General features: G+C 40.1%; 1 protein-coding gene across 1 annotated transcript in view; it reads left to right on the top strand.

The window, feature by feature from the left end:
• Positions 1-1,046, top strand: part of LOC134213088 (collagen alpha-1(IV) chain) — a 209,423-nt gene extending 208,377 nt beyond the window's left edge. Inside the window, exons 6-7 of the mRNA XM_062691669.1 lie at positions 23-246; positions 311-1,046. Coding sequence (XP_062547653.1) covers positions 23-246; positions 311-500 — 414 coding nt within the window. The 3' untranslated portion in view covers positions 501-1,046. The remainder of the gene's footprint in view (positions 1-22; positions 247-310) is intronic.
• Positions 1,047-17,939: the final 16,893 nt, after the last annotated feature.

The following is a 17,939-nucleotide window of genomic DNA, read 5'->3' as shown; positions in this document are numbered from 1 at the left end:
TTAACTTTTTACTACATTACAGCACACAACTGATAATAGCGGTGGCTTCGGTATGGATTTGACTTCTCCAGGATCATGTCTGGAGGAGTTCCGTGCGCAACCGGTGATCGAATGTCACGGTCATGGAACGTGCAACTTCTATGACGGAATCACATCATTCTGGTTGACGATTATTGAAAATGGAGAAGAATTCAACCAGCCGAAACAGCGAACGCTCAAGGCTGATCAAACCAGCATGATAAGCCGGTTTGTACATTTATAATACTATTATCTCCTAAATCAAAGTTCTAAAATATTCTTTTAACTATAGGTGCATCGTTTGCCGCCGAAAGGCCGGATTCTTACGAGTGCTTTCGGAAGGTTCAATCGGAGCATCTGCTCTACGGCGTCCGGATATCGCCACGGTTCCGAAGCCTTATTATCCACCTCCTCCTCCAGCGCAACCACCCAGACGACGAGTGAGACCAGGAGGCCGTTTGCGAAACCGACATCAGGGCTAGATTGTTTTCTATAAATTTAGTCACTAGAGAAGAACTTTACGTCAATAGCTATCAACAACGAATTTAGTGCTGTTATTTGTGCCATTGTTGTTCGTCTCGATCGCATCTACTGCCTCATAGCAAATTTCATTGGTTTGCTCAACAAATACTACCAGCACAACAGCGATATTTATGAAATTTTAACGAATAGCACTACCCTTTAACACCCGAAACTATTAATGTCTACGTAATAATATGAACTATGCTAAGATAATGCGATACCAAAAATAAAGGGGAAAAAGTACGTTTTCAGGTTAAGTCACTTTGCTAAAATGCTTAAGTTAACCCGTTAAATTAGTTTCATTGTACATTTTGTTATTGAACTGCCAAAAGTGTATTTAACGTTAAGGTATACTCATCCGCCAACTTTCCAAGTGACTTTTGATCATTCTTTACTCTTTAGTGTATACAGCACCAATTTACCAGTTCACTGGGAAGTTCGTTCTTTAGCAGCAGTAAACGATTGAAGTGTAAATGTGAGATATACGAATAAATTTTCGAAACTAATGTAATAACGTATTTTGAGATGACATTTCAATTTGAAGGGTCTCGTATCTTCGCTTAATTTCAATACTTGCTATCTATACTCAGTGGGTATTACCCGTTAAGCATAAGTATTTTTTTTATGTCTTTATTAGGGAGACTTTCAGCCCGAGGCCTAAGCATAAGTACATTAAGGGCCAATTTCTTCACCTTCGCTTAACTCTTAAGCGGTGCTTACCCATACGTTTAAACCTGGCTTAAGGCTTAAGCGGAGGTGAAGAAATGGGACCTAAGCATAATGTACGATAGACATAGTGGACGTTAGGCATAAGACGCATACCAAGTTCATACCAACTGCTGTTATCGAGGTTGTCGCTTCTGCTGATTTATCTCGTAACTCAGACAATTTCGAAATTCCCACCCCACATATCGGAGCTCGGATAATTTGCTTTTCGGAACACGGAGAATTTTCATCAGAAAGTGGAAAAAATACTTCTCGGATCTCTGACAATTTATATCGTAGAACACGCTTAATCTGTAACTCGAAGTCCGATCATTTTGCTTCTATGAACTCGGACAATTTGCTTTTCGGTAATTAGAACAAATTAATGGAATAGGCTTTCATCCACGTTCGATTCCCGATATGTTATTTTGGAAGGTAAAAAAATATCATTGAATAGATAGAGACAGAGAGTTCGCGATTGAACATGTTTTTTATCATACGCAGATCCGGGCGTTAGGTTCTGTTTTGTGCGGTCGGACAGTAAATCAATTATTTCGCGATTAAAAGTGGTTCTTACAGCACAAGACACGGATCCGGTCATTTAGCTCTGTTCTTTACAGTCGGAAAGAAAATCAATTAGTGAGTGATTGAACGTGTTTCGTTTTGGACGCGGATCCGGGCGTTTAGTTCTGTTTTGTGCATCCGGAAAGAAAATTAATTAGTTTGCGATTGATCGTGTTTCGTATCAGAGGCGGATCCAGGCGTGTATCTCTGTTTTGTGCGGTTGGAAAGTAAATCGATTAGTTCGTGATTTAACGTATTTCGTATCAGACGCGTAGCCGGGCGTTTAGCTCTGTTTTGTGCGATCAGTAAATAAATCAATTAGTTCACGATTTATCGTGTTTCGTATCAGACACAGAGCCGGGCGTTTGGTTTTATTTTGTGCAAACGGAAAGTAAATCAATTAGTTTTCAATTGAACGTGTTTCGAGTTCTGCTTTGTTATGGTCTGAGAGTATGAGCATTATGACCGCACAATTCGTAGTTGCTACTCCGTGATTGACTGAACTTGCGAAATTGTACAAAGAACACAATGAATGGGGCTTGGGATTAGCTACCCATTCCCAGTGTACACGTTTCGGGAGCTCAAATATTTAAAGTCAATAAAGGCGCCGGCCACGTCCTTACGATCATATAGGAATGAAAGGATTGTTAGTCCGACTCTCGTTGCTACTAGAGACCGAGTATACCTCTGCATCTCCACGATTCGGATAGGATATCGTTTTAGACACAAACGATAATTTATCTGGATTCAATTTGGTAAGCGATGCGATCTATGGGATGGGAAATAACACTAAATAATCTCTTGCATTTCTCTAGAAGTAAGTAAGTAAAATAGTCTGAACTATGGCTTAAAACTATATGGATTACTACAGGAAATTCTTCTGTGTTGAGCAGGAAAATTCTTCGAAGTATTCTATAAAAACTTTTGAAAAAATTTCGAAATTTCCACTTGGATTTTATTACAGATTCTACTAGAATATCTTTTGGTTTTCGTCGGAAACTTCTTTAGAGTGATTCTTTAGAATTTTCACGAAAAAATTATGTCGCAATTTAATGGGGAATTCCCCGAAATTTCCACGAGAAACCCTTTACTGGAGATTTTCTGGGAAATTCCCAGGAAATTTTTCTTAATTTCGGAAATTCTTCGGAATGTTCGCGAGGAATTCTTTGGATAGATAAGCGAAATTTTCGAAATGTCCATGGGAAATTCTTCGTATATTTCACGGCAATTTCTTCGGAAGTACTATTGCGAATTCTTTGGACTAAACAATGGAAAATCTTCGGAATTTCTAGAGTAACTATTGAAAATTTCCACAAGAAATTATTTGAATTTCTCACCAAAAACTTTTTGAGTTTCCGCAAAAAAAAATGCAATTTTTGTAAGAAAGCTTTCGTATTTTCGTGAAAAATTATTCGATTTTTTTACGAGAAATTCATCAAAACTACAACTGAAAATTCTCTATAATTTATACCCCAAATTATTCGGAAAAGTCTTTGGAGTATAGCCATTTTTTTAAAGATTTTTTTTTTCAATTTCCTCATGAATTGTTCCAAATCTGCAAGAATGTAGGAAACCATTCTAAAATTTCACGGGAAATATTTCGGAATGTCCATTTAAACTTAAAATTATCTCGGGAAAAAATTCCAAATTTTCACGGAAATTTACTCGGAATATTAACGGGAATAGTTTTGGAATTTATAAGGAAATTCTTTCGATTTCAACGGATGATTATTCAATGGGATATTACATGGAATTTTCAAGAAAAGCATCGGAATTTTCACGGAGAGTTCTTTGAAATATTAGGGTAACCGTACCCTTAGTGGAGGTAGCATCAATAGTGGAGGAAGTCGGGTTTTAAGGAGATTTGTCATATTTATACACTTTACGATGGTTTTAGTTGATGCGTCGTGCTTTAAATATCCTGTTAAATGCAACTTATCTTAATATTTCGGTTGAAAAACTATTGAAAACAATGATTTTCCTTAACTCTTTTGCACCTATAGTGGCGCAACTGTACCAATAGGGGCGAGTCTCATAAGAAACCAATGGATAACACCACTATGGGAACCAAAATTAATTTTTACCGCCATTAAAGGAACAGTGTACAAATAGTGGTGCAAGCAATATTTGGTAATTGTTGATGTTAAACGACATCTATCTCATTTTTGTTATCAATTTTTTTAGTTTATCTATTGACAAAGATAATAAAGCTGTTAATTTCTCATAATCATCAATTTAAAAAAAATATTTTCTTGGGTGGATCTACTAAAACCTCCACTATTGGTACCGTTACCCTACCGGGAAGCTTTAAAGATTATTAATCGGGATTTTCTACGAAAATTTCCACGAAAAACTTATTGGAATGTAGACTTGACATTCTCGGAATTTCAACTCGAAATTTTTCGAAATTCTGAAAATTCCTCGGGTTTCTACAAACTTGAACCGGCGTGGAGAATTATAGGTCAGATACGTGACAGACTTTTAGCTGTGGCGCGCCGATGCAAAAGTATTGGTAGCGGTGGTGCACACCTCAAGGAGGAGTAGAATTCAACAGAAACTAAATTGATTGATTTTGAGATTTGGTATCAGGAGCTGTGGACAGAGGATTAAATTGGATTTCAATTTTGATTGTCCAATCGCATATGATATTTGGTAAAATATGGAAAAGTCTACGTAGACTTCAAGGTGGTGGGGGAGGGGTTTCGGAAAAGTCTATAAAGTCTATAAAGTCTTGCAAAAAAATCTGGAAAGATCCCTAAAAAAAACAATAATGAACCTTGCACATAGCTGCTTTATAAATTGTTTTTCAAAAAAAGTCTACGTACACTTTTTGTAAACCCCCCCGTCCCCCTTCGTAGACTAACGTAGACTTTTTCGAAACCCCTCCCTCCCCCTCAAGAGTCTACGTGGTTTATGGACAGCCCCTAATATGAGTTAAAAGTTAAAACATGCACGTCCGGTGGCATATGAAAACGGAGGAGATTCGCGTTTTGGACGACCGCACGGAAGCTCAGCACTCTGTACTCACTTGCTCGATAGCTACAGTAAACTATTGAAGAACGCGCTTTTTCTTTTTCGACCGCGCACGATATGCGCATGAGCCACCGAACACAAGATAGACATTTTATTCCTTTCCCGACGACTTAAACACGCACTGTACTTACTTGTTCGATAGCTACTCTTATTACCGGGCGCGCAATGCAGACACAATAATTCGGCAGATCGCGCGATCGTTCTGATTAACTTTATCACCGGTCGCGCAATCCGAGTTCTGCTTTATTCTGGTGAGTAAATTGATTGAAAAGTAATCACACAGAGAAATTTCTCTGTGGTAATCACTTTAGTGCGCGTTTGCTTGTGTTTTCTATCGGACGCAGAATGATCGTGCGATCATCGTGAAATACTTTGACATGGCTTCGCACAAAATAATTATTTGGTCGCATACCAAAGCGACTTTCTATAGATTACCTTCTCATCTAACCGACCATCACTGTCGAACACATTTTTCTCTCCTAATCCTAAATTGACTGTGAGGACGTGGACGGTATCGTTATTGGTCTTGAATTAATGAAATTCCAAAGCATGTACAGTGTTAACAGTTTTATAACCCCAAGACAAGACACACGTTCACACGGACGCTGGATAGTTGCGAGCTCATCTACGCAAGTACAAGGTAGTAATACGAGTACCGTTAACTGGGGGGAAGATGATCATTTTCAAGACAAAACATGCAATAACAATGTGTGTTTACATTTTAAATCGAAACAAATATTTTCAAAACATGTACTGCTATACGTTGCAATAATCAACAACTTTAGTTTTCTGAATCGCATTCGCATTCGCAAAATAAATTAAATTATCACACATTTTTTGAGTAATCTGGTTTGGGGTGAAGTTGATCAAGACAGCTCTACTAAAATCATTATGACCTAGTAGTCAAAATACACTAGGGTATTTGTATGAATGTTGAATTTACTACGTAAAGAAGTCTACGAAGTCAATATTTGAAACGAAAATAGCGTCATTTATGACTATCTCTCTCTTTCTTCCACAAAATATATTTTCATGATTATTATCGAAAAACTCGGATTTCTACCTAGCGGTAACATTACTTGAATGGAGAATATTGTTGACTACCGTTTCATAAAAAAAATTGGCACTTTTGATTGACACATCAAATGATCATCTTCACCTCAATGATCATCTTCCCCCCAGTTGACGGTAAATACATTGACGTAAATAAGAGAGGCATAGGAAAAAATAAGCCCTCCCAATCAATTTTCAACATATACCATAACGAATTACTGAACATTTTTGAAGAATTATCTCCCATATTCACCATATCATAATGAAATGAGTGGAAAACAAATGAGCTTGTTTCTTATTTCAGATGCAGTCAAAGACATGTGGTCGACCATCACTGACAATAGTGGAAGTTTTCCAGCAGACTTCCGCTTGCCAAGCAGTGATAATCTCCCCAATTCCTATCAGCATGCGAGAAGGATTCTCATCAGAATCCGAGAGGAATTCTCATCAGAATCCGAAAACAATGCTAATTGGAATCTCTAAAAAAAAATCTTTCAAAATAAACGAAGCATTCCATGCGGAATCCAGAAGAATTCACACTGGATTGCTTTCGGTATCGTTAAGGAATACCCTTGGGATTCTGTGGGGGATATCCTTCATAATCCATGGAGGATTTGCTTCTGAAACTCTCGTTGATTTGCTTCGGAATTTCTCCGGAGTCGTTCGAAGATTTGTTTCGGAATCGTTCGGAGATTTGCTTCGGAATTCCTTGACGATTTGTTTCAGAATACTTCGACGATTTGTTACATAATCCCCTGAATGTTCAATGAGTCTCTCGACGTTTTTCCTCGAAATCCTTTGACGATCGGAATCCCCCTGACGATTTGCTTCGAAATCCTTTGATGATTTGCTCCAGAATCGCTGGAGGATTCTTTATGGAATCCCTGGACGATTAATTTGCGTCGGGATCCCTAGATAGATTGCTTCGAAATTCTTCGACGATTTGCTTCTACATCCCTGGAACATTGCCTACGAAATCTCTAAAGATTCAGTTGGAATTCCTGGTTGGAACTCCTGGAACATTCCCGTCGAACTCCCTGAAGGATCCCGTCGACATCTCAGGAGGATTTGGAATCCCTAGAACATTCTCTTCCTGGAACATTCCTGTTGGAATCCCTGGTTGATAGCATTCAGAACCCCTGGAGGTTCCCTTCGGTATGCTAGGAGGATTTCCTTCAAAATCTCTAGACTATTTTCCGTCGGAATCGCTAGAACATTCCTGTCGGAATCACTAAAGGATTATCATCAAAATCTTCTATATAATAAAACTCAAAGGTGCAGCCCAATCGGGTTGTACGCAAAGGTGACGTAGAACTAAGTAGCTGTATAGGTAATATACATATTTTCGTTTTGAACCCAGAATGAATCTGTTTTCGTTGTTTATCCTGTGCTCATGAGATTGAGTTAGCATTACGAACCTTAGTGTATGTAATGTAATATTATTTCAAATTACCCCAATACTTATTTATTTTGCATAAGTATGTTCGCGAATTTTGAATCTTTACGTTTTTACAGGAGAATATGATGCAAAATGCCCATACCACTCAATAATCCAACATGATACAATCATGAAAAAATAGAGAAAAAATTAACCAACTATAAATTAAAACTATTTTACACTCGATTCCATACTTTAAACATAAAAATGTTCAACTTATTTGCTCAATTCTTCAGAATACTACTTGCACAAGGTACTGTCTATGCCTTTGTTCGTTTTATATCATTTTCACCCTCGGAATTGTTTATGTTGCATTCGCAGTGCACTCGTATTGGTGACTCAGAAAATATGTGACAAAGATGGCGTAGCTTGTCATCCCCGTGATCAAAACACAATACGATACATGCGATTGAACTTCTTTGTTGACGTTAAATTGGTATTAGTTAGGTTTACATTAAAATGATTATTTTGTGTAATTATCAGTAGACTGCAGGATTTGAAAAATTCAGGGGGAGAAGGTGGAGCACTGAATCCCTACCCCAACATGTGCGACATCTGGATTTGGTTCTAAACTGTAAACAACAGTGTTAATTCTTTACCACCTTTTTGTTATGGCGAGGCAATTTTTATGCACACTTTTGTTTTCGATATTTTATCAAAATTAAACACTCAATCATGCAGCAATATAACGATGTGGTATGCTTGAGATACCTGCATGATTATAGGGACTCGAAAAAGAATTTATTTGCAGTAACTTACCGAATATAAAAATGTTCACATTAACGATTGCGCCCTAACTCCGGTTCTAAGCTTCGATGCAGAGTACACGAGCTTTGTTCGCCAGTGACAGGCGTATGAGGACCTTGGAAAAATTATCGCCGATGATAGGGTAAAATGCCCAATAGTGGACCCCCTAGTAGCGGAATTTTACTCTTCCTGTCATAAGGCTTAGAAATGTTCAACATATTAACTCTGCTTGATATCTAACAACAAGCTCTGCATCCCCTCTTCACGATACATACATAAAACACCCAAATACACGACGTTATTCGTTGAAATTAGCATTTTAAAGTCTAACTGAATTCGCCCTATACTAGACCTCTTGGGGGTCCATAATAGGAAATTGCTTCCCTATAATTGACACTTCATTTGATTTTCATGTCCCGTTTCGGGACGTTCTTCTTCCCTATTATGAACCCCCCAAAATATTCCTATAATGGACACTCTCGTGTTTATTTTTTATAGAATTGTAAAAAATCATCTAATTTGAGTTTCCATAGCATTTCCAATGCATGTAATCAAATCATAGGACTGTAAGGTAGGTTTTCCCGATAGAGTTTCATAGCAAAATGTTGACATTGTGCAATAATAATGCAAAAATGGCTGGAGTGTCCACTATTGGTTGGGGGTCCACTATAGGTCACTTTACCCTAACTCGCCTGCTTTTTACACCTGAGAAGTTATCAAATGATAATTACAATAATTATCGTATGAGAATGATTCAGCACAACCCTGGCGGATAGTGTACCGCGGTGGTCATTTGGTGGTCATCCTATGGAGGAAGCCAGAGTAGACGCGACGAAGAAGTTTGAAAGTTTATTGATAAAAATCATTATTCCTTCGCGTGAGTTGCGTCGGACTTTGCGTTTACTCCGGCAGATATCTAGGAATCAGCAAAACCGACCCGAATAAAGTTTACCAGAACGCATCCACTGCAGCAGTGAATAAGATTCCAAGTCCCTCTTCTTCTTCTTCTTCTACTTTTTCTTCTTCCTTATTGTTCATTAAGTATGTTCATTAAGCATTAAGCACTTCCACAGTTGCTTTGTAGCCGCGCGTCTTACCGTCTTACTGGCATCGACGCAATAGACGTAAGCGAGAAGCTGCCGTCAAACGCCCAAAGCTTTCGTTAGTTAGCAGAAACGAACTGCACCTTAGCTAAAATCCATGTAAGTTGCATTAATTTGACTTCTATGCTGGCTTGAGGTCTCGAGTTAGCCTTGTGAACAAAGGCTCAGAAACCGGAAATGACGAGATCGATTCTTGATCCGGTCTAGGATGTTTTGGGTGGGTGGGTTTTTATAGTGTATCCATTGCATTTGCCACACAAGATACATACTAATGCAATGGCGGGCATAGAAAGCTTTCAATTAATAATTAACGAATTGCTAATAGATTAGTAATAAGTTGAAAAGCAGGCAAAGTTCCAGTTGGAATGTATTGCTATGGAAGAAGAAGTTTGCGATGCACTTATGAGATTGACTGATTTACCGAAAACCGATTGCTGAACTGTTAGCAAGTTTTCAATAGTAAATAATTATCATACATAAATATTGTAACACACTGGAGTAGGTTTTTACGCGGAAGATATGGGCCGCGTAAATTAAAACAACGTAAAAAACCGCGTAAGTCCCAAAATATGAACTGAATGAACCACGGAAATTTCGAAATTCGAGTGAAAAAAATAGCATAAAAAGCGATTCGTGTAGAAAGAACCGCGTAAAAAACGACTTCAGGAATAAAGCGTTGACTCATCCTTGATCGAATGGTCCAAAAATATTGAAAACCCATCGAAAAGCGGCTGAGATACTAACGTTCAAAGTCTATCATATTTTCGTGACGGTCTCGTGATTTTCGCAATCGTAAAGTGTACCCCAATATAGAAAAGACAGACGTAGTCCTACGTCAAAAATGAAATGGTCTGCGTTCGTATCCGCATAACTCGAAAACGGCTGGATGGATTTTCTCCATTCCTTCAGCAAATATGTCCGTTATCGTTTCCGACTGGTTTATATGACATTTCCCCAGTTAAAAATTATTAGTAAAGTTGTGTAAATCATGAAAAACTAAAATAAGGATTCGTATGGAAGTTTCGCAAGGGGAGTTTGCAACGCGCATTTTCGCCTACTATGCAGGACAACGCCTGCCGGGCCAACTAGTATAGAATATTTATGAAATTAGTAAAAATTTCCATTGGCTACCGGTGGGAACCTGACGGCAATTATCGGCTGGTAAACAAACAAACTTCGATACTGTGGGCTACAACGGAAAGCACGTGCTTGAGAAAAGAGAATATGGATGAGTGTGACTGATCTGCAATTGCCTTAGGTGGTTGGACCATATTTATCTCATTACTACTAAACATAGCTTAATGAGGTGGTAAAATGTTCGAGAATTTTGAAAAGTCAAAATAGAGAAAAAGAAAATAGATGAAGGGGCTACACGGGTAAAAATCCGTTCCCGGAAATGAGAAAATAATTCATGATTTCATGAATCCAATGTGTTTGTGTTATGAAAATACACTATGAATATAAATCATGATTTCATGATTTATTTTCGCGTAACGCAACCAATGCGTTACGATTTGGTTGTTGAGATCGAAAAATAAAAAAAAAAGTTCAACAGGGGTTTTGAACTCGAGTACACCGAGTGAGAGTCCGGCGTGCTACCTTTCAGCCGTTCTCACTTCTTGGGAAGGGAGTGTTCGAAGTATAACCGGTTATGCATTTTGTCGACTGTTGAAGATTGCGCAGTACCATGAATAATGTTCCTGAAATCATGAATTATAATCATGATTTCATGAACTGGCATGATTCATGATTTCATGATTTTTTATTCATGATTGTGGGTATGCATTTGTTTCCGTGTATAGCACTCCCTAGGCATCGGGACTAGTTACGCCAATGCATCTATAACATCCGAGAAATTGTGTTCGTCGATCAGCAGGTGTCGCCACTCGAATGTTGCAAGGTGTGTTTGCGGATATCCATTTACTCTCTAGCAGCAGCAAAAGTCACAAGTCGCAGACCATTATCGTTGGTAGCGGAATAAAGGCTTTCCGAACCAATGACAGAGCGATAAAAGCTTTCTCTCTCGATCTGCGCGATTGTTGACAATCTTTACATCGTGTGTTGGGCACTTTCCATAGACAGGCACTCATAGAACGCATCCTTCACTACATCAGGCTTATCGTTCGTTGCGGATGCTTATCAGACCGTAGTTGAAAAATTTTCCCTTCATTCTCAAAACGCTTATCGGCTCCCATTGGATTATCCGCTTCATCTACTTCCCGATCACGATGAAGCCAATTCCTTCTGCTCTGCCACCGTCGCTAGATTAGATGTGGTACTTGTATGAAGTATTTGCGATGAAGTCCACCGCTTGGAATTCACGTTCTCCAGTTTGGGCCACCGTATTTCCTGGATTGCTGCCACGTTCACGCCGACCTTCCGCAGCTCAGGAGCCAGTAGCCCAACACGTGGGGGTCCATTCAAAGTTCTCACGTTTCAAGATCCGTATTTACAATCGTTGTCCTTTATTCGTAGCCGGGTCTGTTGTCGTTGAATCTATCCGTTAGCTCTACTTTTGCCTTTTTTGGTAACTGTACAATCTTCAGGTAGGCTACCTCACCAGGTATCGCTACCTACACCACCTGGAAGGGGCATTCTCGATGCTGACACGATGCAGCAAAATGTACACAGAATTAAAGTTGCTTATGGATGTGGCTTTCTCAAACTGCCTTGAAAAAGGCCGAATACATTCGGCCGAAACGTCGGGTACTTTCAAAATCTAGCCGTTTTGAATATCCTCAGACAGACAAAGCCACATGATTAAGTAACTTACACGCGGAGCTTAACCCGAGCGGCCTCAAAACTTGTCACAAAAACATTTGAATTTGTTTAGCCCCCATCCTTGAGGAGGTCAAATGCATCTCTTATACTGGTGCGAATTCCATACGCTGGGATGGTGGGGCTGGGTACTTTGGATTCTAGCATAGATAATACCGAATTGTGAACACCACAGACATTACAGGATATACCCAAACATGGTGTGAGAGTCGCGTAGGTCCGGTTCGGAACCGAGAGACAACCTGCTAGTCCCTCAGATTAAGTAAGTCAGCCCAACCGGATGTAGTCCGCTTGATTTTACGTGGTGGTGAATGCTCTCCAGTTGCTGCCCCACTTTTTCCACGTTGTTGATTTTCGATGCCAGCAAGGAAGTCCACCGTGGTGTTGCCAGGTCTGTAGTGCCCTGAGATCCAGGAAATCGTCGTATTCGGGCGCTTGATTACGAGAATGTTCTATATTCAGAATTGCTGTGATTACCTACTCACTCTGCAGTGTAGAAATAACACTGGCTGAATTAGTCAGGATAAGGACCAGTTTACTTGATAGGTACCTAGCAGCAATAAAGACCGCAGCAGCTTCACCAGAGAAAATGTTAAGTCTGTTTGCAAAGTTGAGTATGTTCCAGTGACCCCGATACCAACACCACGGCCTGAAACCGACCCGTCCATAAACCTTTGTTTCTTCTATGTGCCGCTGAGTTCTTCCCTCTTCGAAAATGTTGAGCTTAGGAAATAAAAGCTGTGGCTGTAGATGAGGGCTTTGCTTTCCTTGACCCGTTCCACTGGGAGGAGACCACGCCAGCCATTTTTCGTAGGATCCGGTCTCGCGGTCTCGTTGGACAAGTAGTTGGATCATATAATCTCCGTATATGGTTGCGACGAAAGAGGCGGCTTTGACCAGGTTCGGATTAGGTTCACTCTAGTTCTGCAGCTGACCTTGACTTCGCGAAAATGCGGAAGTATGGTGCGACCCCTGTCAATAAAGATTCCGATCACCCTGTTGGAGATGGAGCTCATATGAAACTGAAGTATTTGAAAACACAATTTGTTTTAATTTACCTAGACTAAATAGATTGGGCTTACCCTAAAAATTGTATTAAAAATTGAGCTACACACATTATTGTCAACCCACCAGACACATTACCAGATATTATTAGAATGAAGTTTAGTTTGAACTCGACACTGATCCTGAACACACGGTCGTATAGTCGCTCTAGCGAAAGAAGATCCAACAAAAGGGTGCATCTGTCGTTAATGTATTCCCCGTTCTGTTCGCCAGGTCGTTCGTTTACCCTAAGCCAAAATCCGTTGAATTGTGTTCCCGACAGTGAAACCACGTTAAACTCCTAGTGAGAGGTTGTGCGCATTGACAAATTGCGCCAACACACCCCTTTACTACTTGAGACTATCTTAGACTTACGGGGTTGCTCTCAAGCCTCAAGGCGGATCAACAACTCCCGGTTAATAGCTCAGTAACATGAGACCCCTGAACTGTGTCGCAGGGCCGGCATGCTACTGGGTAATTCGGAGGGGCTACGCGGAACAACGGGTGTAGAAACTGCGTTATTTAAATTTTTGTTATTTAAATATTGCACTTGTGTAATGGAATTGTGTTGTTGGGTATGACTATGGACGTTTATTGAGAAAATCTAATTAGTAGGATAACAATTTATTGGGACTATTGTGGGTTTGATTTGTTCGGGGTGATTATCCGTTGTTCGGTACGTACCGGGGTTTTTCTGGACGACGATGGCGAGCGCTCGCAGCAGACGGTGAGTTGGTTGTCGACGACGGCTTGGTAGGAAGATGGCGGGTTGGTAGCTTGATCGACTCGGGACGATGGCGGGGTCGCGGGATGCCTCGATTGGTCGAGATGGCGGCTTGCCACTCTCTGGACGCTATCGATGAAGCTTCGGCGTGCCCTTCGTTGACTCAATCGACGGACCACGGACGAGACCGTATTGGCCGCGCCGAGAAGGGTACTCTCCGGCGGAACTGTGCCGGAAATCCTTTGTGATTAGACCAAGATCCAACGCGGACGTTGACTCAGTCGATTGTGCTGCGTGAGGTCGCTAATCTAGCGAATTATACAAACGAACAAAAGGTCCTACGGACCAGAATAGTTTTAAAACTCTTCCTCCTGGCTTTACTGGTAGTCCTAGTTACCTGAACGAACTATTAGGGGCCACAAGATGTCGTTCACTGCTATTTAAAAATCACTGAGGCACTATAGAGGCACTCTCACTCACGGCTTACTTGCACGGACGCCAGTTTGCTAATCAGCAATTATCTTTACCCCAGAGGTATGCAGACCTTTTTCTTTTCCATGGAGTTTTCCGCCCAATCGTCCATCCTTCCATTATCCTTACCCACTCCTTCCATGTCGACCAACATGTCCTTCTCCTCCTTTTACCACAGTAGACCAACATGACCCATTCAATCCTTCTTTAATTGGTTTTACAATTCTCACATTAACATTTTTCACATTACAAATTAATAACAATGTTTACACAACTAACTTTTACATTTGATTTTCGACTAATCCTACTTATTTTACACAATTTATATTAAACAAACACAACAGTTTCTAAACAAGACACAAATTGAAATTAAATCTAAGAGATATGTAACTGAACGGTTACATACTTTTAGGTTGGCGATCGGATGTTCTCCCAATTGAATTATCGGTCCGGATAGCTGATGTCTCCTTCCGCACGTCCGTACGAGGATGTCAACGACGACAACCAACAAATTGCCGTCGACGTAAATGAAAATATAAATGTTTGATGAAACCAGAGCGTAAAATATTCATTTTCATAAAGCTACTTCAGTCCGAATTTTGACTAACATCGCATGACAAAACATAGAATGAAATAGTCAGACGACTACTCCACGAACTCATTCATTCGACTGTCACTGAGTGTGTTTACTATGTGCAGAAAAAACATAATTGGCTTTGTTTATATTGATGTTTACCGTTGAAAGTGCCTCACAGATGCAAATCGGATTCAGTTCTATGTGATAAATTACTTCACTCATTTAAAACATGTTTAGATTTCAGATAATTTATCAATTTGTAGAATGTGTATAAATATTCAATGACTAATATTCAATCGAATATTGACAGTCCAGTGCTGACTTTGAATGCGCCTGAAAGTTAGCTGACAAGTGAAGAAAGGTGGACTTCACCAAAAAATTTCGATTATTTTACACTCTGGATGAAACACGTCGTTCATGGCGACGAGGACAAACGGAACATTGGAGTATGCCGATTTCCTTCTGATAAGCCCTCGAAGCTTCATTTACAAAAAAAAAACCTGTGATAAGTCGAGGAACACAAGGTCCGCGTGTTTGCCCTCTTCGACGCGGCGTCCGGAAATCGAATCTGCTGCATGCTTCTAATTTCTCCCGTTGTCGGCGGATCACTAACCCGTCGACGCCCTTGTACAAACGATAGGTCAGCGAGATTGGCCGGTATTTCAATACGTTCCGGGAAGAAACGCTGATTTCCGTAGTTGAGCTAACTAGATTTCGCCTCCACTCACTCGTCCAGGTAGTTTTGGCCAGACCAGGCTTGGTTTAAAATATTTAGAAAAAGGTTTTATCAGTGGAAGGGATGTTTTTCAGCATGGGACTCCCTATCCCATCTGGGCGAAAGGATTTCCCACTACTCCCTATAGTGGCCACACATTCATTTAAAAGAAACCCTGGCAATATGGTTATCAAAATTCTTGGAATTGCTCCGGAAACATGTGTTCCATGTAGTTGAGACCATAGGATGGATATCAACCGGAATAGTCATTCTGGAACAGGTTCCCGAAGGGCCTTAAGTGGCCAAAAACTCATTAAAAAGAAATCCTGGCAATGGGAATAAAAATTCTTGTAATTATTTTAGAAGCATGTTTTCCAAGAAGTTGAGACTGTAGGATGGATGACAACCGGAACGGTCATCTTGGAACAGGTTTCCGTGAGGCCTAAAGTGGCCACAAACTCATTTAGAAGAGAACCTGGCATCAAAATTCTTGGAATTGTTTCGGAAACATGTTTTTCCAAGAAGGTGGGACCGATGCTGGGTAATTAGGCCGAACGGACATTAGGCCGGAAAATAGGATAAGTATCAACATTTTTGAACCTGTTCCAGGATAACCAGTCCGTTGTCAAATCCCATGGTACAATTACTCATCAGATCATGCTTCCGAAACAATTTCATGAATTTTGATACCCATATTGCCAGGGTTTCTTCAGAACTAGTATGTGGCCACTTAAGGCCCCACGGGAACCTGTTCCAGGATGACCAGTCCGTTGTCAAACCATCCTATGGCCTAAAAACACTAAAGATAATGCTTCCGAAACAATTTCATGAACTTTGATGCCCATATTGTAAGGGTTTCTTCAGAATGAGTTTGTGGCCACTTTAGGCCCCACTGGAACCTGTTTCCGGAATAACCGTTCCGGAATTAAATAAAAAGATGTCCCAGTAACATGGTTAAGTTATATTCTTTTAATTTCCAACGAAGTTCATCAGTCATGACGCAAGAAATCTTTATTTGGTTGACTATCTTCAATTTATACAAACTTTGGGACTTGGCCCAGTAAATCCGAAATTCCGGTAACCAGGTAATCCAAATCGGTTGTATGTAACATGTCGAATCGTATAGCGGGTAAGTTCTGAATCCGTAGCAACCAAAATTGTCAAAATCGGTGGAAAACTGACAATGTTATGATCATTTTAAGTCCATTGGTACCCAGGGTTAAAGAGAGCGAAGGATAAAGGCTGTTCAAACGGGGAATTCGGTTAATCTCGGAAGTTTGCCAGAATGGATATGGCCTGGCCATATATGGCTGCAACGGTCCGCTGAAACTCGGCTGAGTCATCGCTAACCGAAACTGAAGCGGCGAAGTAGGATAAAATGACCTATTATGGAGGGGTTAAGCACCGTGTCAAAACAAAATTGATCTCATTTTTTTTTAATTACCTGTTGGTCTTTTTCCGTATTGCTGTAGTCGAATAGGATGCTCGTTAACTATAGTTTCGTAAATATTACGTCAATTGTACTGAACTTATGTTGTTTTGTTTTTATCACAATGAAAACAAACTACCGCAATACCTAATATGACGCAGTTGCCTATCGTTGCGATATTTTTTAAAGGTCAGTCCTATTGTTGCGGTATTGCATGCAATTCATTTGGAGAGCGATACCACAACAATATAGGACATTAGCACTACCGCAATATAAATAGGCTCAAAGCATTCAAATGTTTAATGAAAAATGTTGATTTTTCATCGTTTTGTACGGAATTTTGCCAAACAAAAGCTGTTCTAGTGGTTAATTCGAAGAGTTTTAGCGTATCCACAATTGTTTTTAATGCTATTATATCCAGAATGACCTATTTTAACACTACCGCAACATTGGGACACACCACACCGATAGGAAGTTTTACCCTAGGTATTATCCGAGAGTGTTGGCATTCTCGGGTTGATTGAATATGTTTCGACCAGGCATGTCGAGGTGTATGGAAGAAGATCTGCGCTTACGATTGAGAGAGTTAACTTTCCTCCATAGTTCGGTTGACGGAGTCTAGAAAATCCTCCCATTGTTTCCTCTTGCCTTTTTGTACGACTGACCTGCATTCACAGTGTTTCTATTTCTCTCTAAGTGTCTGCAACGCACTTACCTTCTTTGGATGACCAACAGCAAGCCTTCTGAGCACTCAGAGGGCCTATCTTCTCGCTTTTAACACGCGAAGCTTCAGCTACGTAACAGAAAATCATAAAAATACAACGTGCTCACAAATTATCTGTCATCGATTTCAAATTCGCCTGCAATAAACCAAAACCAGCTATGAGAAGTAATGTACGAAAACGTTTTACCAGACAAACTGACATATTTGGTCCTATGGCTGGCTACGTGCCATTATGCACCGAGCGGAATAGCAAATACTTTTTTCGAACAGTACCTCAACCTCACGTGCCCACCA

The sequence above is a fragment of the Armigeres subalbatus genome, chromosome 2, assembly GCF_024139115.2.
Source record: "Armigeres subalbatus isolate Guangzhou_Male chromosome 2, GZ_Asu_2, whole genome shotgun sequence".
Classification (NCBI taxonomy): Eukaryota; Metazoa; Arthropoda; class Insecta; order Diptera; family Culicidae; genus Armigeres; species Armigeres subalbatus.
This window is presented reverse-complemented; position numbering and strand designations above follow the sequence as displayed.